This window comes from Cheilinus undulatus, linkage group 1, assembly GCF_018320785.1.
Source record: "Cheilinus undulatus linkage group 1, ASM1832078v1, whole genome shotgun sequence".
Classification (NCBI taxonomy): Eukaryota; Metazoa; Chordata; class Actinopteri; order Labriformes; family Labridae; genus Cheilinus; species Cheilinus undulatus.
This window is the reverse complement of record NC_054865.1, coordinates 50,973,359-50,994,958: the sequence shown is the minus strand read 5'-3', so window position 1 is coordinate 50,994,958 and position 21,600 is coordinate 50,973,359. Positions and strand designations below refer to the sequence as shown.

The window sequence follows — 21,600 nt, the reverse complement described above, 5'->3', positions numbered from 1 at the left end:
AGAGATGGAACAAACTGAACATGGGCATCACATTATCATCTCAGTTTTCATCATAGGGCCGGGCCGTGACTGGAGTCAAAACTTCACTCATTTTTGTGCATTTTTTGCGGTAAAATACACCAATAATGCCATACACCTTTTTAATGCTAATGTCAGTCATCACAAACTTCACAGGGATAATCACACATTGATTCTGAATACATTCACATATCAGTATCATTACTTATTACTGATAGCAATTGCACATTTGCACCTTTGATTTTCCTAAATTTTGCCTTTGAATATTCAGCCCCTACACACCATTCAGCCTAGGCTGGTCTGCATATGAGTCATCATCATCATCATCAACAGACCTACAAAAAAAGCCTCTTGGATCCATGCCTAAAACCCAACAGGAAGTCCACTAGCTTCATCTCACTTTCAAAGTAAGGCATTTTTGATGGTGTCAAATGACTTCGGGTTAGAAAGAAGAAGAAAGAAGAAAGGGCCACGGGCCAGATTTGAACCTAGACAACTGGGTACAGGGCGCGCCTTAAAACACTAAGCCACATGCGCGCTGCAGCTGCACTTCTTCAAGCACCTGGTGCACTTTCCTGGGCCTGATCAAGCTCACTTCCTACTGGGTGCTCAGGACCCAGTGAGCTAGGGGCGACTTGACTGCCATATGCTGATATATCTGACCTGACTCCTGTTGTATGGACTCTGCTTTCAAAGAGTCACAGCCAAATTTTGAAAAGTTGTGTAAATATTGTAAAATAATGTAAATAATTTGATAAATAATATAAAAATGATAGAATGTGTTGTATTTGTAAAGATTTACTATTAGAAACAAGTAAGAATCTCAGAAGGGTAACAGTCTTAATGATCTCACTCTGTTTATTTTAGCATCAGACGTCGTCATTGACCAAAAACTCCTCCAAACATATTTGGAGCTGCAGTCAGTACTAATGAGAAATATCTTGGCCATGGTATCACCATGAAGGACTCTGCTGGTCTGACTCTCAGACATCAGAACAGAGCCTCTCCATTGTCTCAGCTCTCTCAAACACTCCCCATGCTTGATGTTGGATAAACACAGCATCTGTTTCCCTCTCCACCCCTGCAACCCGGCCTGTGCTCAGTGTATTGAAGTCAGACAATGGGCCCCAGTGTGAGGAGTGGGAGTTCAGCATATTTAAGTCATGATGTTTGAACCCCTGCAAATATGGACAGCATGGACTTTTACCTGAAACCACATGTGTCCTGACAGCTGCTTTCTGCTCCAGTGATGCTCCAGGAGGCTGCTTCAGTCTCTTCATAGTCAAGAGTTAGATTTCTGAATCATGCCCACGGTGCTAAACACCCACAAACATTTATTTCTGTGCTGAAAACATTGTTTGAAAGACTGTTGACTTTAGGGGAAGGTAAATCTTTTTTAGGACACTTTACAGAGCATGAACCTTTGCACAATATTCAAACAGCAAATCCAGTCATTGCAAGCCAGTGGTAGCACTAGCTTTTAACCACATTTCCATTGTACTTTCCACCACAGAAATGTTTGTGAAGGTAAGCATGTGGACTTACCTTTTGACTGATTTTAGACCTTATAGCTGTTAAGAATGTCAAATCACTGTGTAATCAGAGGCAGAAAGGCCTGAAACTGACTGTATTCATCTGTTAAGTTTGTTGGTTCCTGCTATGTCTGACTTCACTCAAAGACCGTACATATAAAGTGGATTTACGCTCTTTGTTTCAACTGTGAAGCCAGTGCATCAAATGCCTTACTTAACCTCAAATCTTTTCTAATGGCTAGCAAGGAGTGGCTGCACTTGTAAAAAGATTCCTCATAGTATCAAACTAGAGCGGTGGTTCCTAAAGAGTTTCCTTTTAGGCAAGTCAAGGTGTGCTGTGTACAAGCACTTTACTATCACAACTACACAACAGCTAAAGACTGTAATGAGTGTTAAATAGGCTACTTAGCGTGGATATGAATATGGTGTGCCTTGGGATTTTGGCTTAATTTTGGTGTACCAGGGGGAAAATCAAACAGTAACCATATAGAGTTAAATACAATGAAATAAAAAGAATCACACCAAACAAAGAGCTGAAATATTTCACTGAGTCTAGATCGCATAGATGGCTGAAACATTTGTTAAAAAATAACTCAGTTTTCTATCACAGTATACTGAATATCAATCACATTCATTAAATTAAGTACAAGATTTTACAAGTAAACAAGACTTATTTCTTTGGATGTCCTCAATTTTTTTTTGAGAGTCATTTTATTAATAATCTCAACCAATTCTAGTGGCGCTTTATTCCAAATAAACATTGCCTTACACAAGACAGCAAGGTTATAATAGTTTTGGATTTTTAATTAGTTTTTATTTCTATTTTGTTTTCGCTTTCTGTGTTTGATTTCAGTTTAGTTTTTATTTCTTTTGACTGCTGGTTTGTTAGTTTAGTGTAGTTTTTATTTTGCAAAAATGCTTCCTTTTAGTTTAGTTTTGATTAGTTTTTAGTGTTAGTTTTAGTTTTTTGTGGCTAGATGTCAGGGCTGAGTGAGCATCATACATTTTTATAAACATATTCAAACAGGCCACTCTTCACTTATCATTTTATTTGCTTTAATGCTGATGTTTGAATACAGCTCCAGACATAAAACTGCCACTGTATGAAGTCTTAACCAATCATATCGAGCAGTTCTACACTCCCCAGACTTGGGTGTTGGTGCCAGTCAGTATGGTTGTGTCAAAGACTAAAACTAAGGATATTTTGTCTCCATTTTTATTTCAGTTAGTTTTGTAAGCGCACTATACAGTTTTAGTTAGTTTTCATTTTTTGGGTAAGCCTAGTTTTTACTTAGTTTCAGTTTACTAAAATGATTTTTGAATTTTAGTTTAGTTATTTAGTTAGTTTTAACTAACTATAATAACCTTGCAAGACAGGTTTAAACAGTTTTAAAGCATTGAATTTGCAGCACAGCCTCAACATTTTAGAAATCAAATGTTTTGAAACATCCTTTCATATTTTTAACCAGCAGTCTCTAATACCTCCACAGAACACATCACTATTTTGGTTTTGTATAGTTTAGAAACTCTGCAGGAGTTTGCTGGCAATTTTTAATGCTAAAAACAAGAGAAATCCTGATTTAGGCATGTAGGACTTGAATTGTTTGTTATGCTGATAACAAATGGGCATCAGTATCATTTGAGTTTTACTTAAATTCAAATTTTAAAGGTTTCAGCCCTAAAAGCAAGATCAAATTAGTGATGTGTAGTTTGATTTTTTGTTTGCAGTCAAATATTATTTTTTGAGAAAATCTAAAAAATCATGGTTTTACTTTTCTGTGCAGGAGTTTTGTTTAAAAATAGTAAGATATTAGTTTCTTATTTAGGCCTGCCCCAAACAAAGTCCAGGTCTTATTTTTGTCTGTAGAAAATAAAGTTGAGATTCTGCAGCATTTCCAGTTTTTTTTTTTTTTTTTTTTAAGCATCAGTGAGTTCACATGTTAAAAACGTATATTTAATTTTATTTTTTAAGTATTTAATTTGCACTACAAACAGTGATAGATTTATCTGTGTTTTAAACTGATGTGTGCATGCATTATTTTTTAATCATCAAAAAAATCATCATCAATCATCAAGTTATTTATACCAGTGGTGCACAATTATTCTAACTGCAGTCAAGATGTTTGGCTGTGCAATTAGATAATGGCATAAAAGGCTGCAATTAATTTTTTTTTTGAGTAATACTTTAAATGTTTACAAACTGCCTGCAGAAATGCCTTTAACTTTACAATTGTGTTACTATTGCACTTTGTAGAAGTAACTTTATTTTCATAAAAAAAATTTTTTAATGTTGTTATGTTGAAAGCAGTACTGTAAAACTTCAGGTATTGTATTTTTATGCTGCCTATTATTTGTATGTTTGGAGTAGAGAAATGCACCTGTCAAAATTATCATTATTCTCAGCATTTTCGTTTAAACCAAGCAAGGAGGCACACAGTACCATGTATGGATTACATCATAATCCCAATCACAAATTACCATATTGTCTAGTATTATTGTAATCACAATCGCATATTATTACCAAATTGTGCAGCACTGATTTATACTTTATTAAATAAAATGTTTATTTAAGGGACTTAAACCACTGGTACTGTATGTCAGGACTTTGATTTGGCTCCAGGTAGCTCATCCAGTGATGCCACGGTTGTGAGTCACTGCTGTAGAGTATTAAGATTCTTATTTTTCTCATCATGCCTGCATTTTTTGTTCTCTTCACAGGATTTTGTTAATCACTTCAGTGTCCTGCTCCCAGTGAGCACCAAAGCCACCAGAGAGGGCATCCAGAAGTGTCTGGACCAGCTGGACCTGCAACCAGATGGATATCAAGTGGGAAAGACGATGGTAATGTCTTCAGGAGGCACAGCAGTTCTGTCCCTCCTCTGTTTTATAAATATTTTTGAGTACTAAAAGTCTATTTTTATTTACTCTTAAAAGCACAGTGGAGATTTTGTCTGGAGGCATGTTGTTTTGTGGTTGTACCATATATTTCTAAATGTGTGACATTTTTATGAATGTAATGTTGGATTGTCAAATGTCCACTCTGACTCATGAGGGAAACTGATTAGATTTTGAAAGTCCTGTGTCAGGGTTAAGGTCATTGAGGCTCATGTTCATCCCTTGCTTGTCAACATAATGTCTCAAGAATGCTTTGAGGAATTTTCTTCAAACTTACCACCGGTTTTCACCATGACTCAGCAATGAAAAGACTAGATTTAGATTAAAGTCCAATTAACTTTCACTGTCTGGGAATTGTAAATGTTTTGGTAGGCAACTGTTCTAGTTTTGAATATTTCTCACAGGCAAAATAAAATAATGAAAAGGCTGAAAATAGAAGACAAATGGAGTTGGAAACATAATTTTATAGCTATATTGTCAAGATCTTTAATACTTGTATTTGTATTTTGAGGCAAAATGAATCTGGGAAATGAAATAAGAGGCCCCTAAATGTATTTTCCAAACTTAAATGAGGGTTTGAAATGACTTGAGCTTGGTCAGCTTATGAAACTTCTGAATGACATCGACTATATGTAGAGTTAACCACTGAAGAAATGACGGTGTTGGACATAACCTCATATTACCTGAGAGCATCCTACCTCTGGAGAAATGAGGATCTAATGAAGTCACTGCCCCACATTTTTGGTGTCTAAGTCCATGATATGACTGAGGCATGATGGAAGGGTCTATGCCTTCAGGATGCTGTCTATATAATTAGAGGATCATACCTGGCATTCTTCTGACAGCAGATCCAGCCGGTGTGGGTGTGTATATGTATCTTTGTGAGTGGTCAGACAACCCTGCTCCTAATGAAGTGTGCGATGACTCTATCACTGATCCTCCCCTCAGGTGTTTCTTCAAGAGTCTGAGCGTCAGCGACTGCAGGCCTTACTGCATAGAGAAGTTCTCAGACGGATCGTCACTCTGCAGCGGCGATTCAGAGCCCGGCTGGAGAGAAAGCAGTTTGTCAGGATGAGAGAGGCAGCGATCTGCATCCAGGTAGAGTACAGAACTTCTCAGCATCATCGTTCTTATTTACAGCCATTTTTCTTCCCCTAATTCAGTTGTGCTCTTTTTTTAAATATCCCTCTGAGGGAGAAAGCATTAAGTAATACATAAGGAGAAAAGATACAGCAGCTTTGAATTTCTCATGTTTTAACAACTATAACTCTAATTAAAGAGCCAGTTTATCAGGTTTATCAGGCTGAATTGTGTCCATGTTTCCATGTTTTTTTTATTTTTTGAATGATTGTTTTTGGGACTTTTGACAGATATAAATATGACAGCCGGAGAGGGACAGGAAATATGTAGAGATAGTGTGGAAGACATGCACCAAACAATGGCAAGACTAGGAATTTATCCCACAACTAGTACAACAATGACTACAGCTTCTGCGTAGGGATGCCTGTTGATATTTATATATGATATATGTTGATATTTAGCCTTTGAAAACAAGATTTACCACCTTACATTTATATGCCTGCAGCATCAAAAAACAACTACTGGGTATTTGACAAACTAAATTACAGGCATCACAATCAACTAGCCAGATTTGAGCTGCAATGGCCGTCTTCTGAAACAGTCTATGAACCTCTCTTTGCATCACAAATCTTTGGACTGAACTGGGCTTTACAGACATCTCTTGATTTAGTTCATTTTACAATCAAACAAAAGATTAATTAGTTCCATGAGTTTGTGAATATGAATTAAAGTTCTGTTTTGGGGTCCCAGTTTGTCCTAGGGCTTAGAGCAAGTATCCCATGTGCAGATGGTACAGTTCTAACTCGAAGTTTTCCACGGGTCATCCTCCTCAAATAAAATCCCAAAATAAGCATATCTTTTTCACAGAAATGGTGGCATTCATACCGGCCCATTGAAGAAGAAGAGGAAGAAGAGGAGGAGGAGGAAGAAGAAGAGGCTGAGGAGGACATTTCTGTCCAGCAGGAGGCAGCGTTGTGTCTGCAGGCTCACTGGCGGGGTTACAGGGATCGTCAGAGGTTCAAGCTGTGGAGGGAAGCTGCTCTGGTGCTGCAGAGAGCGTGGCGATCATGGCTCTCAAAGCGCTGCTCAGCGGCTCTGGTTATTCAGACGGCCTGGCGCTGTCATCAAGCCAGAGAAGCTTACCTGCATCTGTACGGAGCTGTGGTAAATCTACAGGCGTACGGCAGAGGATACCTCGCTAGACAGAGGTAAAATCACACTGTGAACTGAGGTGTGGATGAGTTTGGTTTAACAGAAACAACACTTGGCCTTTTTGAGGATTTGTTCTCTGAAAATAGCTTCTAAGATTGAATTTTCTTCTTAATCTGGTGAAAAAGCAGATTAATCTTTGCACACAGCTGCTGCTGTTGTTTATACTGCTTATAGACCAAAGTTAGCAATGACGTAAGCAGTCCAACCCAGGCAGCTACGATCAGCTGAGAGAAGAATTAAATCAGACTCCAAGTTCAGTGAAAACTTTAAGGACACATAGCTTGTTTTACCGGTTTAAGGTATTTCTTGACTATAAGAGCTACAGGTATGTTGAGGAAGTTGTAATCCTGTCTTCTTGTTTTACAGCTTCAAAAAACTGAGAGATCAGAGACTAAAAGAAAGAAAGGAGCATGAAGAGAAGCTGCTTCAGCTGCAAAATGGCCAGGTGAGTATTTCTCCAGAGGAAGAGGAGGAGAGGATCATGGGATTGGACCTCAGTACATTTCAGGATCCTTTCTACCAACAGCGGGAAAGGAGCCTCCAAATCCTCAGCAGCCAGGAGGTAGCACAAAAAGAGGAGGGAGAAAGTAGAGAGCATGCTAAGATGGTGGAAAATATCCCGAAATTGGAAACTGAAGCGATTCAGACCGCTGCTGTGATGGTGCGAGAAAGATCCAGGACTGTAGACGAGCCCAGCCAGATGTCTGCACGTGCTAAGAGGGAGAGCCGACGGATGAGGGAACTGGAGCAAGCCAAGTTCAGCCTTGAGCTCCTTAAGGTGCGGGCGACGAGTGGAGGAGCGTCATCGCCTTCTGAAGAGCGGCGCTGGTCCGTGGAGCTGGTGCCGTCGCTTACGCCGCCCCTTCATTCACCTCAGGGCACGCCTGACAGCCAGAGCTCCAAGGGCAGCTTTGAGCTTCTAAGCATGGAAGACGAGGCTCCAAAGGCTGTAGAAGAGGTGACGGACAGCGAAGATGCCTGCTCGCCTCCTCCTTCACTCGATCCTGAACCACAACCTCATGTAGAAGAGGTTTCAAAAAGTCCTAAACCAACTGAACCACACAGGACAGAGGTTTCTGAAGCTGTTGTTCAACCAGGTAGTGAAAGCCAGAAAGAAACCGGGCCTACACCCCCGTCTTCCCCAACACATCCGCCCAAAACCGAGATCTACCTCCCTACGTTTAACGCCCCGACTAACGAGGGCAGCACGGTCGTCTCTGCTGGTCCTGCAGTAGAAGACCAGCCAAGATCAGAGCCAGCTGTCTCTGTAACCACTACCACCATCACAACCACTGTTACCAAACCTGCCAAGGAAAGGAAAGAATCAACACGGCGACCAGTGGTGGTGGTCATCAGCATGCAGAAAGAAACCCCGTTAAGTGAGGAGCTTACTGACATCATCCGTCCCCCAGTGGAGGTACGAGATTCTGCAGCCCAGACGGGGGATTTAACACCATCACCACAAAAACCCCATCCAGCTCCGGTGCCTCAAAGTCCCGTCCCCGCTCCTACATCTGTCCTCCAAGCTGACCCCGCCGTCTTGGAGAAACTGGTGCGACTGAACGAGGAGAAGGAAGTACGGCAGAGAAATCAACAGCAGCAGAACGAGAAGGAGATGATGGAGCAGATCAGGCAGCAGAAAGAAGTCCTGGAGCGACAGCGGCTGTTCTTTGCTCAGTACGAGAGGGACATGTTTGAGAAGCAGAGGGGAGAAGCTCTGAACAGGATCCAGAAGAGTCGACAAGTCGGACAAGATGTAGGCGGATCTGCAACATCCGTGAAGCCGCTCAGACCCAGCTCGCTGCTGATTGAAAGGACAGCAGGACTCGCTCCTCATGCAAGGACACAATCAGACTCTACGCCCCCTTTAGTGCACTCTCCCCCAGCCATAGAGATCCAGGGACAAACGTCCCACCCACAGCTGCCTCCACCGCCGGCCTCTGTTCCCAGAGAGAGACGCAGGCCTCCTGCAGAAGGATGGGCACCAAAACTCACCCTGGAGACCAAAGATGGAGGAACAAGGGTGAAAACAGCAGCCAAGAAGCCTCCGAGTAATCAAGGCACCGCAGTCAATATGAAGGACAAAACCGGCAACATCTTCTTCTCTCCAAAGGACAAAGTCACATTTACAAAGTGAGTAGATGATTTCTTTGCAGAAAAATGTACTTTTTAATTTTCTTATGAGTCTTTTTTTTCCTAAGGAACTTCTAAATAGGTATGCACAGTATTTTCTCAATGATATTGTAGATATAAAAAGTTCTGCCAATAATTACAAAATGTACAGTTTTGTGCAGAACTTTTTTTTAAGTTTGAGCCAAAATTTGAGGCTGGAATAGGGTATGCAATGGCAGAAAGATAGCAGGTAGTGCTCTAGATGTCCCTGCATATTACTAGGAGTATGGGAAATAACCTGTTAAAAAATATATAAAACCTTCCACACCTTTAGGGCAGAGTAAGGGGTGGATGTGGCTAGTAAGCATGGCTTAGGGCAGTGGTTCCAAAAGTAAGGGTCTTGAAAAACTGAGAAGGGGTTGCGAGTTGCCTCAGAAAAGAAAAGAGAAAACCATAAATTGTAGATTTTACCAATTTCTATGAAGATTTGTGTATAAAGTTAGTTGAATCTTAATCTTAATTAAAAACATGGTAATTTGGTGAGATTAATGCTGACATTAAAGTCTACATTTGACTTTTTTAAATGTCAGTCTGCACATGACTGTTCTTGAATGAGCACAGCTGTGCTCAACTACACTTCAACCATCTTCAGGTGCAGTGGGGTTTCTGGTCTCTGGCATCTTTATTTTTGGAATTCACAGGCTGAAAAGGTTAGGAAACCCCTGGCCCAGGAGGCCATTGGTAGTAGGGTTGCCACGAGCCCCTGGTCGCGCTGTGGATGTCCCAAGGGTCTGAAAACCACTGCTGGTCTTTGGATGCATCACCAGGGGAGTTAAGATCGCTCCCCACCACCCTATCCAGCTCCTGGTCGTGGTACATTGGGCCTCAAAATAAATCCTTAGCGCCCGACATGCCTAAAACTTTATGCCTGTGACAATATCAGCTGCAAATATTAGTCTATAAGGGCTACAAATATAGTCCTAATGGCCAACCAAAGTTTACTTCCTTGTCCATCTTTAACTTTAAAGTGTGTTTTAGGACTGGAGTTTGAGCTTGTAACTTCATTTGTATATTGGTATCAGTACTGAAGTTGATTATAGTTAATGTGGAAATATCTGCCTCTCAGATATCAGTAGAAGTCCAATATTATGCATTGCTACATTTTAGACTTGTGTGCAAATCCTCACATCAATGATTATAATAAATAAAAATGAAAGACCTAAATAGACAATAGGGCAAAAATAAGGCAAGTCTCAACAACCCATAATGCAAAAATCAGCAAAGAAAAACTGCTAAATAGAAGTATGAAGAGGAGTTCTTTGAAAAAAGAAAGCCAATAAATTGTGGTAAGACGTAGAACTGTCCACAAGTCTTCAACCACCTGTTGCTTTGTTGTTTAAGCAGAGTTTAACAGACCATTCATACTTTTTACTCAGTCTCTTTGTTTAGACAGAGCCAGACAATAAAGAAAATACATACACATGAAGAGAAACATTGATGGCTTTTGCATCGTGAGGAAATTTCTTTGCATTTTGATAACTTAAATTGCAAAAAAAATGGAACAGCTTTTTTTTTTTTTTTTTTTTTTTTAATATATATATATATATATATATATTATTTTACGGGACAGTGCATATCAATCAACATATGCCAGAGTTATCCAAAAAGTTGGATTCCATCTGCAGGCCCTGGCTAGATATTAAATTTAGCTCACTAAATATTGCCCCTGGGTGGCACCAAAGCCCTGTACAATGTGTCTGCGGTAGACTGGCATCTACCGTAAAGTAATTATGCAGGGACACTACAATTAAAGGCCTGAATGTAGAAACAAAACTGCACATAAGTTAATCAGACTGACTATGTCATCTGCATCCTTTTTTGTTGCCACAACCATATTAGCATCCACAGTATTTATTTTATTTTACCACTATTTTCAAAAAATGTAAGAGTAGCACCTACGAACAATTCAACTAGGCCAAAAAAGACATAATAGGCAGTCATGAATGAAAAATAGTCTCTTGTAAGGACCAAACACTGGGTGCTAATGGATGTGAAAAGATGAAGCTAGTCTTTTAGTTTATGACATGATTGAAAAATTTGCTCCTGTTTTTATTCACTTTGTTGCATCCTGGAGCATTCTTCGTTTTTTTTTTAACCAAATATTAATAAAAGAGACTATTTTTGCATTCATCTTAGCCTGTGAGCTTTCCCTGTTGCTTCTCATCGTTTCATTACCTAAGAGGGCACCGTTTACAGCACCGTGAAATACCTTTGTTTTCCTGAAATTCTCATTGAGATTAAAAATCTCTTACAATGGAGAGCCGGCCAAGGTGGAAGCCATACAAAATCACAAGCATTTAAAAATATGGAAGCTAAAGGAGGCTTCATAGGAAAATCACAGCAGTTTAAAACAGGCTTTCAACTGAACCATGGCCTTTCAGAATTAAAAAAACTATAATCATCTGTAACCACAGAATTTGTAGCCCTTTTTACACATACACTTTCTAGAAAAATGTCCTGATTTGCTTGTTCACACTCATCTCATACAGCAGGAGGTTTCCTGCTGTTTACCTGTCAGGTAAAGCAGAGGTATGGGAGAGCAAAAGATATTGGGGGTTTTTTGGGACACAAAATACCTGCAAAAGTTGACTGATGAAAAAGGTTTAAAGTAGAGCAAACCCAATAGAGAGGATTGACACAGAGACGGGCTACAGCAGCATTTTAGTCAATGACAACTACAATAAGAAGACTAGACCAACAATTAAGACACTAACCCTGGTTATGATATGACTGGAGACCAGCTAGTCATGGCTCAATGGATGAGGGACATGTTTGAACAAAGAGAATGTACAGTCATGTGCATTAGTTTTTAGGCATGTAAAGTGCTAAGGACCGATGCTCCAAAATCCAGGGCTGGAGAGAGATGGGGGGAGGGGGGCAGGCAGCCAGAGTTGAGCTCAACACATGTCAACTCACCTGTGACACTTCAGCCAAGGTCAAACTCGTTGGTATCTCTTTGTCCGGGCAGTTTCAGCTCTAGTGATAGGCCCCAGAGACTGCCAGGGGTGTTTAGGCTCCTGGGACTTCCACAGCAAGACCAGGAGCTTAGGGCATCCCTACTACCTGCCCAGATGGGACCCTAGGCTGTGCTTGCATGCCACCCCTTACTCCACCCGAAAGGTGTGGACTTTGTTATTTTTTCAACAGATTATTTTCCCATGTCAATCCTCCTTCACACCTGATGGTTCCCTCAGGCGGCTGAACTGCCACATCTACATACGCCTGACTTCAGCCTCAGTTTTTGGCCCAGAAATGCCTAAAAGTTCTGCACAGCACAGTAAATGTTTACAATTTATTGATTGATGAAAATTAAAATGTTAAACAACTTTAAGGAAATAGAAGTTATTTCCAGCTAGTGCTAAGGATTGAAGCTTTAAATGTGTTTGTTCCATGTCTATCTGCTTTAGATGCTAAGGAATGAAGATTTTAAACTTGAAATTTGCAGGTTTTTTTGAGAAAACCCTCAGGTTTTGGGAGGGCAGTACTTAGACTTTAGAGAGCATTATTATGAGGCTAAATGAGTGAAGAAATCTGTGTTTGGTGTTTTGCTTTTGTCCCTCAGGTTTGATAGTGAAGCTGTTACTAAAGAAACACCTGCAGCCGCTCCTAAAGAGGGAGCTACATCAGTTTCAAAGCCGTCTAAAGGATCAAAACCTCGGGATGTAAGTAATCTCACTGTTTTTTCATAGGAATTAGACATTAAGCATGCATTTATAGGCTTGCATTTGTGCATTTTTGTTTTATGGACATATAGCTGCAAAATAAAGCTAATCCTAAAGTGCCTTGGATATGCATTCTCTCTAATGGCCAACAGACTCTGATTTTATGAAAGTATGAGACTCGACTGTTCTCTTGATTTGTTGCTTCTGTAGTGAGTTTACTAATGAGTTTTGTAATTGTGTTAATGTGTTACGGTGGCTTCAGGCTCTAGAAATGCAAGGTTCAAAGTTCACACTGGTGATATCACTTTTAGGGTCTTTACTTCTTTTGTACCGCTTATTGAAATAATTAGTGATTGTCCAAACATGCATTTCAACTAAAAATAGCTGAGCTGCATAAGGAACAAACCTTTGGAAAAAAAAAACTAAAGCACCTTTTAAATGCTGTCATCACTTTCAATAAACCTCAGGTCGGCAGAGTGGGCCAAAAAAAGAAAGCCAGAATGGCTCGGACCCGCTCCGACTTCCTCACCCGCGCCCCCATCCTCTCAGTGGGGGGCGACACCGATGAGGAAGACAATGTTGGTGAAAGTCCCCGCAGCCCCCGTCATTACACCCTCCCACTCCCCAAACAGATCTCAACGGAGGCGGGCTTAGGAGAGTCCTGTTTCAGTGACTCAGACATGGTAACAGACGCTGACAAAGCCACCTGTGATTCTCTCTGCATTCTTAAACGTGGCTTTTCTCTGACACTTCTAACCCCTTCTGCAGATGGAGCTGAACTCTGCCTCAAAAACTTTTCTTAAGAAATTTAATAGTTTTTTCATGAGGGTGGGAGACATTTCAAAAGTGTTTCAAGGCAGGTTCTTCAGAGAAAGATTTGAAATACCTGCTAAAGTAAACAGAACAAACACTGTACTTCAAAAAAGGAAGAGAACATATTTAACTTTTTAAAAAATGCTATGAAATCATGTCTTAACCAAACTTAAATCTGAAACTGGATTGGTTTTATTCATCTGACAAAAGCATGACAAAGTTTTGAAATGTGTTCCCCGTTAAAACTAAAATCCTCTGACAGTTAATTTTCTAACTTCTCTTTCTTTCACAGCACTAACAACAACTTTTCTCCTCATTTATTAACAACACTTGCATGCTGATTTATTATAATTCTCTTGCAGAAGCTGCACTGGTCCCACGAGAGACCTTAGAATCCCTGACATTTTCATTGTTCACTTTCTGTCTTATATCTAGCTTTATTGCAAATTCATCTTTAATGTGTTTTTGCTTTGTGATGTAATTTCTACAAATCAAAACATTTGTTGAACAATATTTTAGCCCGTTACAGTGATGTGATGCTGCCATCTACTGGCTAATCCTCAGATATAAACACAGCAGATTACATAGATTTACTCAGCAGGGATACTTTACAATTCCACCGTCTCCTTACCCTTTTATTTTGGCTTTTTTTCAGCCTGTGAGCCCTGAAGAGTCAAAGAAAATTCACAAAGTCATGTCTTCAGGAGATTTGGGCAAATCAGACTCACTGCGCAAGAGCTCACAGGATGGAAGGTTTGTTTGCTTGAAGCACTGGACACAACAAAAACATGAACAAGCATAGTTTTAGGTAAAAATATTCATATTTGAACAGAATTTCCTTCATTTAAAAGAGATTTGTTTTGTTTTATTTTATAGCAGAGTTCGTGGAAAGATGCGTTTCTGGGGAAAGACGAAGTACGGAGAGAAGAAGACGTCCAGAGAAAAGCTGATTTGTGGGGCCGATTCAATGGATGGAGAATATGGAGACACTGGACCACTGCTGGGAGAGGGTGGGTTATCCCGAAAACATTATTTTCACTGCAAAAACTAGAATCTTAGCAAGAGGATTTGTATAATTTCAAATATCTCATCACTCTCATAAACTAGCAAAATTTGACTTGAGTGTCTTGAACACTGAGGTTTATTTGATTCACCTGCACAACTAGAAAGACCTCTACTGACTCATCACTAACTTCGGTTCTCTTCTCGCTGCAGGTCAGGAGAACATGTCGCCCCCGTGCAGTCCTGATCTCACGTTGGATCGGGGGTTCAGAGACCTGAAGGAGAACAAGGAGCCGTCTCCTAAGGTGAAGCGGCGGCGCAGCGTGAAGATCAGCAGCGTGACTCTGGAGCCGGCTCAGTGGCAGAACGACTCGCTGCAGATCCTCACCTGCACCAACGACTACAGGAGCATGAACGACTTCCTGATGAAGAAGGTAGAACAGGACAGAATCTTATTCTGTCTTCTTTTATTCTCTTTTATTCTCTTTATACAGTACCTTTTGGTAGAGAGGGCTATAATGTATGTATTTAATCATTTAAAATCTCTTTTAGTCTTTAGTTTTTAAGGTTTTGTTCTTCTTTTAAGAGCAACAGTCCATATTAATCCTTAAACATTTTTAATCTCATATTTTAGATCAATGACTTGGACACAGAGGACAGCAAGAAGGACACCATGGTGGACGTCGTCTTTAAAAAGGCTTTGAAGGAATTTCGCCTCAACATCTTCAACTCTTACTCCACAGCGCTCGCTGTAAGTATTTGAACACTTAAATGGTAGAAAGCCTTTTTTAGGATGTTCTATAAATTTCCCTCATGATAGTACAGTTAGAGTGACAGCACACGGCGACTACAGAACATTTTTGATTGTTTCGTTTAATAATTTTCTCAAATGAAAAAGAATAAAATTCAAGTTTAGAAAAAAAATCACTCATGATAAAGATTTTGAGACACACAATGTAAATCAGATCATAGTATGCCTTACAACATAACAGAGTGTTTATAACTACATATAAATACATATGAATACTCCACTACCCTGTAATCCTATTGACTTCCACCCCAGATGGATGATGGTAAGAGTATTCGCTACAAAGACCTGCATGCTCTGTTTGAGCAAATCTTGGAGAAGACCATGAGACAGGAGCAGAGGGACTGGAGGGAGTCTCCTGTCAAAGTTTGGGTCAACACCTTTAAAGTTTTCCTGGATGAATTCATGACAGAGTACAAACCTCTGGACAGCACGCTCAGCAAGGTAAAGACACTCAGCATCTGCTCAGGGAAGTAGACTGGTCTTGAATCAGGTCTAAACCATGAAAAGTTTTCATGCCTTTATTGGAGGGGTTAATTCAGCTTTTGGGGTGGCAGTACACAGATTCATGTTGTGGCTCTGTTTACGATAGATACCGTTTTTTTACATGCATGGAGAGTTTTCCAGTAAACCTCATACTCATTAATAATCCTCTTTATAAATATTAGAATACCTTACAAATGCTAAGCATATCTCATATTCTGTTTGTTTTTTTCTCTCTCTCTCTACAGCAGGCACCTAAACCTGAACGTAAAAAACGGAGGAAAAAGGACACTGACATTGTAAGTCTCTATCCTCGTCAATATTTAATAAATGATCTCAAACATAACAGAGAAAAATAACACTTTCTGTCAGTCTACACATCTATTTTTTTAATATAAAATGTTGTATAAAAAAAGAGAGACAGATGTTTGGATGTTAGGAAAACACACCGGTGAACTCTGAATGAACCTGCACTCTGCTGCCCTCTGCAGGTGGAGGAACATAACGGCCACATCTTCAAATCCACTCAGTACAGCATCCCCACATACTGTGAATACTGCTCCTCGCTCATCTGGATGATGGACCGGGCCTGTGTGTGCAAATGTGAGTGTTTATGCAAATATCGCTGCAGAGACTCAATGGACTGAATAGATCATTGAAACAAATATTTAAATCAGCTCAAACTGAATTTTGAAGGCTTTGGCAGTGACTGCTTTTGGGCGTTTCGTTTGTATGTCATTAAGTTTATGTTCCTTTGAGTCCACCCTCTTCTTACATATGTGATTTTTCAGGGAAGCCTTGTTGGAATTTTTCAAACTTGGTACCAATAACTAATCAGTTTAAGTTGATTGGATTTTGATAGTAGAAGTTAGGGTCACGATAATCTCAGTACAATAAATCAAGTGTACCCCAGTAATAAGAATGAATCACACAGATGTCTTTTAAGATCAAATAAAGAAGTAATGCTGTTTTTTTTTTTTTTTTACAGGAAATTCAAAGGTCCACTTGTGATATTATGATGTCCCTAGATAGCTCCTAATTCCAGCTGTTATTTAATGCTCAAATAGAAGGATCACTAGTGATTAGGGGTGTCTGATAATAGATTTTTGACAAAATCCAATATGCCGATGTTTACATAAATTTTAGCCGGTACAGAATAATATCAATGTTTCAGTGTAGCTGAGATTTTAATTTCCTTAAAACACAGTTTAAAATCCAAAGAATGATTCAAGAAATTGAACTTCCACATATTCTAGATTAATCTCATTCAAAGTGAAATATTTCAAGAGTTTTTTGTATTAATCTTAATAATTACAGCTTACAGCTTCACTATCTCAAAATTCAGTATGTGTCACAAAACCTTATTCCAAAAGGTTATTTATAACACACAAATGTTGAGCTTCTGAAAATTCTGCTCATTTATGCACTCAGTACTTTGTTGGAGGTCCTTTTTCAGAAATTACTCTATGCGACATGGCATGGAGCCAGTCAGTCCGTGGCACTGCTGGGGTGTTATGAAGACCAGGCTGCTCTGATAGCAGCCTTCAGCTCGATCTGGAGTCTCTCATCTTCCTCTTGACACTTCCACACAGATTCTCTAAAATAGAGGCAAAAAGCACAAAAACAAATATTTTAGATTTTCTCTTACACAGTTTCTGTCTAAAACTAGTAGAAACAGGGGAGCAGGTGGCCTAGTGGTTAAAGGTGCTCCCCATGTACGCGGGCCGCCTGGGTTCGAATCCGGCCTGAGGCCCTCCACCGCATGTCTCTCCCCCACTCTTGACGCTGTTTCTGATTCTATCCACTGTCCACCTCTCTCTAATAAAGGCACCAAAATGCCCAAAAATAAATCTAAAAAAAATAATAATAATAATAAATAAAACTAGTAGAAACTTTGATTTGGGAATATAATCTACTTGAGATTTTTCTTCTCTAATATTTCATTGTTATTTAATATGCAATTACTTTTAAAGTTCCTTATCTTGTGTATTTTTCACCCAACACAAGCAATAAATCATTATGTATTATAACCAAGGCAAGATTATATAAAACCAGGGCACAGTTAAATAAATAACTTGTTTTTGTTTTGACTCTGAAAATTTGATAAGAATTGAAATATTGAAGGAGGTGATCATTTTTACATCATTTTGATTCAGAAAAATATATGCTGAAAAAAGGAAAGCAGGATTTTTTTGTGAACTATTCTAAACTATTGAACTATTCTGAAGTTGCAGCAGGCCATAATGTGATTTAATCTAAATTTCTATTAACTGCCCAGCCCTAGCTGAAACCTTCACTTGACTGGTATTTAAAGGCAAATCACTGCAAGCCAGTAATTCTGTAATTTAATCTGCTTCTGCTGAAGGCCATGGATGGCATCAGAAGTATACTGTATGTTCATCTTAAGTCAAAGTTTTTTTAAAGAAAATATTAAAGACAGTCTTAATCGACTCACATACTCTAGAAGCTTTGCTGTAACATTGAGCTAAAATAGGCAAATATAAACAAATTATTCAATTTAGAGAAAAGATTTTATCAACAATTAAATGAATACTGTAAGTATGTTTTTCAAATATGAGATTTTCTGACTTTTCCGTTGTTTGAAACGTCTTGTTTTATACTTTTTGGTGCTGGATTGTGATTCAAGGAAAACACAACAGTGAAAGTCATGAAAAGGTGAATTAGCTAATGAACAAAATAAACAGAATCATAAAATGAAAGAAAAATGCTCTTTCTGGACTCATCAAGCTGAAATAGCAGGATGTATTTACTTGCAAATTCACCAACATCAAACATTTAATCTTCACACAGTCATTCACTGTCTCCACAAACACATCTGCTGTGAGAGTCCAGCCTGACAGAGCGAGCCCCGCCGCTCCTCCCCCTCCTCTAATCAGATTGTTTTTGACTGGACTCATGGGGTCTGCTGCTCCGACATTTCTCCACACAGTTTGTGCTTTATATTTACACAGGATGTTTCCTTCCTGCCAGCTGATGCTGCTTTGGTCTCTCCAGCTTTAACATCTTTTTGTTTCTTACTTTTTTGTGAATGATGAGGAGGCACTGTCTGTCTGTGGATAATGGAAATGACCTGTTTGATTTCTCTGGCTGTGTTTATCCAGTGTGCCGTTACGCCTGCCACAGAAAGTGCTGCCAGAAGACGACCACCAAATGCAGTAAGAAGGTGAGTCGGCCATATTGAGCTCCCGCACAATAACATCCCATGACATTAATTGTGTTACTGCTGGCTCATGTACAGTAGCTTGTTTTTGCCACTTTATAAACTTGTAATAATTTTAACGGATAATACAGTCTGTGTTCTTGCATCTGAATCTGCGTTTAACCACATATGTGATGTTTGTGTCTTTGAACAGTTTGATCCAGAACTTTCCTCCAGACAGTTCGGAGTTGAAGTTTCTCGTCTCACTAATGACGAGAGGACGGTGCCGTTGGTGGTGGAGAAGCTGATAAACTACATAGAGATGCATGGCCTTTACACTGAAGGAATATACAGAAAGTCAGGATCCACCAACAAGATTAAGGAGCTCAAGCTGGGACTGGACACAGGTAATTATTGATAAGGATTATATAACAGATCATGCTGTGGGATTAAATTAAAGCCTGTGTAAAAGAAGTAGAGGTGGCCAACTGCACATTCACTGGTTTTTCAAGTCAAATTTGAAGCATTGCTTTTGGCATTTTGGGTTGTTCCGGTCTTGGTTTTGTGGATCCAAAGTGACCGCAGTAGGTTGGGTACTGAACCCAGGCTGCTTCAATATCCTGATTTATATTGTATGGAAATGTAAATTAATCTGTTGTTCACTTAGAGAGCTTTACTGCTAACCTGACATGCCAAATAGACTATATATAGCCTAGACCAGTGTTTCTCAAATGGTGGTGTTCACACTGGTGTGAAAAGTCTAGGTGTGCCATGGGAATTTGCACAACCATGCACGATTACTTTGTCTATACAACAACTTAAGACACTTTCACATGTATTTGCACTGCTATTCAGCCTATCACTGATTAAGAGAGCCATTGTTCCAATAATATTGTTTTAAAATCATAATTTGTCAAATAATTGGACAACCGAAAGCTACGGTTTTGGGTGGTATTTCAGGTATTTTCTAACTCTACATATTTGGATAAATTGGTGTAAAAGTGTTTATTAATAGGTGCAAAAGGCTTTGCATTTTTTTTACAGTAGATTGCTTTAATCAACAACTGTGAATACAACAGATATAGCTGAAATGTATGCTCAAAAAACATGCATTTTAGAGTGTGTTTGTGTACTTCAGTTGTTCCCTAAATGGTGAAGGCCAGGAATGTCTGTGTGGCGTGTGTTGTAAATTTGATCAACTGTGCATTATTACCACAACTACACATCAAATAAAGATACAAGTAGAGATGTGTTAAAGAAGAGATTTTGCATGAATGTGGAGATGCTGTGTCTTAAGATTTTGACTCGATCTTAGGGGGTGCCTTGAAAATCACTGCTCTAGACTGTCTTACATCCCTCTGGACAAAAGCCCAGTCTGTTTGGAAAAGGCAGAACTTTTAAGAAGAAAATTTGGAGTCTGATTGGACAAACATTTTGTGGTTTTGTCTGACCAAAACATGGGCAAAGGAAGGTTCCCACTTGACAGCCCTTGGTGAAGAGCTGGATTTTTGCTTCCCGTTGGTCTGCACAATTGACTTTAGAGGCGACCAGTAATTATTAGGGATTTCTTCACTGAGCATTGATCCCTTTTGTAGGGCACAAGTATCTTGTATTTATTCCGAATCTGTCTCATTCATTACAGGCCAATCAGATCAACAAAGCATATGACATAATGGGCATGTGCAACTCTGCAGAATGAATTACACACAGTAGCCGCTATCACTGTCAATTATTAGTGGAGCCAGTTGGTGAAAGTAGTCATGTCGAGGCCAAATTGCATGTCTGTTAACAGACAGATCCATCTTTCCAGTCCTTCATTTGTGCCCAGTCTGAGAATGACTGGACCATATAGCATAGTTTAAGAACAAAGCAGTTGCTTCAGGCGTGGTTTAGTTGTACTGCAAGCTAGTAAACAATGGCTGCCGCTGGTGTAGCAATCAGCTTAGCTGCAGAAACTACAGCAGCAGTTTTTATCAGAAATGGACAGCGTATCTTTATTGGAAGAAGAGCAAAGAAAGTTTTTGTTTGCAGAAAAATTGTTTTGATCTTCTTCTGACCCACTAGAGCACAAGTTTCATTCAAAAACTGCCTCCAGTGTTTGTTGACAACGACTGCTCCCACCTGTTAAGCTCACTATACGTAGTTTACTTACTGGGGCTGCACATGCCTACTACATTATTTTGTCTGATTGATACATAGTGAATCTGACAGAGAGCTTGTCCAGTCACCCTCTGAGATATTTTGAAAGGTTCTGCCCTTCTCAAAAACTTTGTGTAGGCAGTTGAAAGTGAAATTCATTCCCTGCAATGACTATATGAAACAGTCTTGTATGGCGTGCCAGGTTATGCTGCAGCTACATCCAAGCTAATTGTCACACTGGCCACTATTGTTTACCAGCTTGCATTACAACTAAACCAAGCCCGTAGCCACTGCCTTAAGCTCCTCAAATGGCACTGATTGATCCGTCTAGTCTAAGACTGGACCAGTTGTTTCACTTTGGAGCGTTAAAGGATGGATCTGCCAGATGACAGACATGAAATCTGGCCAGTCTATCAGCTGTGCAGGGTTACTTTAGTGTAAAAGACTTGAGAACTAGCAACTTTATTGGGAAAATGTTTGTCATGGTGATAAACCATTGACTTAGCTTTGTTTGTGAGGTGCCCACTTGATAACCCCGTCGATGGGAAGGCTCTCACTGGAACTTTAACTTATGGTTGGGTTGTTAGAGCTGTAAGGGACCGTGTGAAAGCTGTCAACAGTGGA

General features: G+C 39.6%; 1 protein-coding gene across 9 annotated transcripts in view; it reads left to right on the top strand.

Moving 5' to 3' along the window:
* The window catches only part of myo9aa (myosin IXAa), a 200,145-nt gene that overhangs the window by 166,208 nt on the left and 12,337 nt on the right, over window positions 1-21,600 (top strand). For 6 of the 9 annotated variants that reach the window (XM_041792389.1, XM_041792353.1, XM_041792704.1 and 3 more), the window contains 15 exons: window positions 4,269-4,391; window positions 5,394-5,543; window positions 6,393-6,733; window positions 7,104-8,870; window positions 12,472-12,571; window positions 13,039-13,254; window positions 14,040-14,137; window positions 14,261-14,394; window positions 14,600-14,820; window positions 15,021-15,137; window positions 15,450-15,638; window positions 15,926-15,976; window positions 16,169-16,280; window positions 18,800-18,861; window positions 19,052-19,244. In XM_041792389.1, coding sequence (XP_041648323.1) covers window positions 4,269-4,391; window positions 5,394-5,543; window positions 6,393-6,733; window positions 7,104-8,870; window positions 12,472-12,571; window positions 13,039-13,254; window positions 14,040-14,137; window positions 14,261-14,394; window positions 14,600-14,820; window positions 15,021-15,137; window positions 15,450-15,638; window positions 15,926-15,976; window positions 16,169-16,280; window positions 18,800-18,861; window positions 19,052-19,244 — 3,874 coding nt within the window. The remainder of the gene's footprint in view (window positions 1-4,268; window positions 4,392-5,393; window positions 5,544-6,392; window positions 6,734-7,103; window positions 8,871-12,471; window positions 12,572-13,038; window positions 13,255-14,039; window positions 14,138-14,260; window positions 14,395-14,599; window positions 14,821-15,020; window positions 15,138-15,449; window positions 15,639-15,925; window positions 15,977-16,168; window positions 16,281-18,799; window positions 18,862-19,051; window positions 19,245-21,600) is intronic. The other 3 variants (XM_041792620.1, XM_041792456.1, XM_041792786.1) reach the window with 2 other exon arrangements.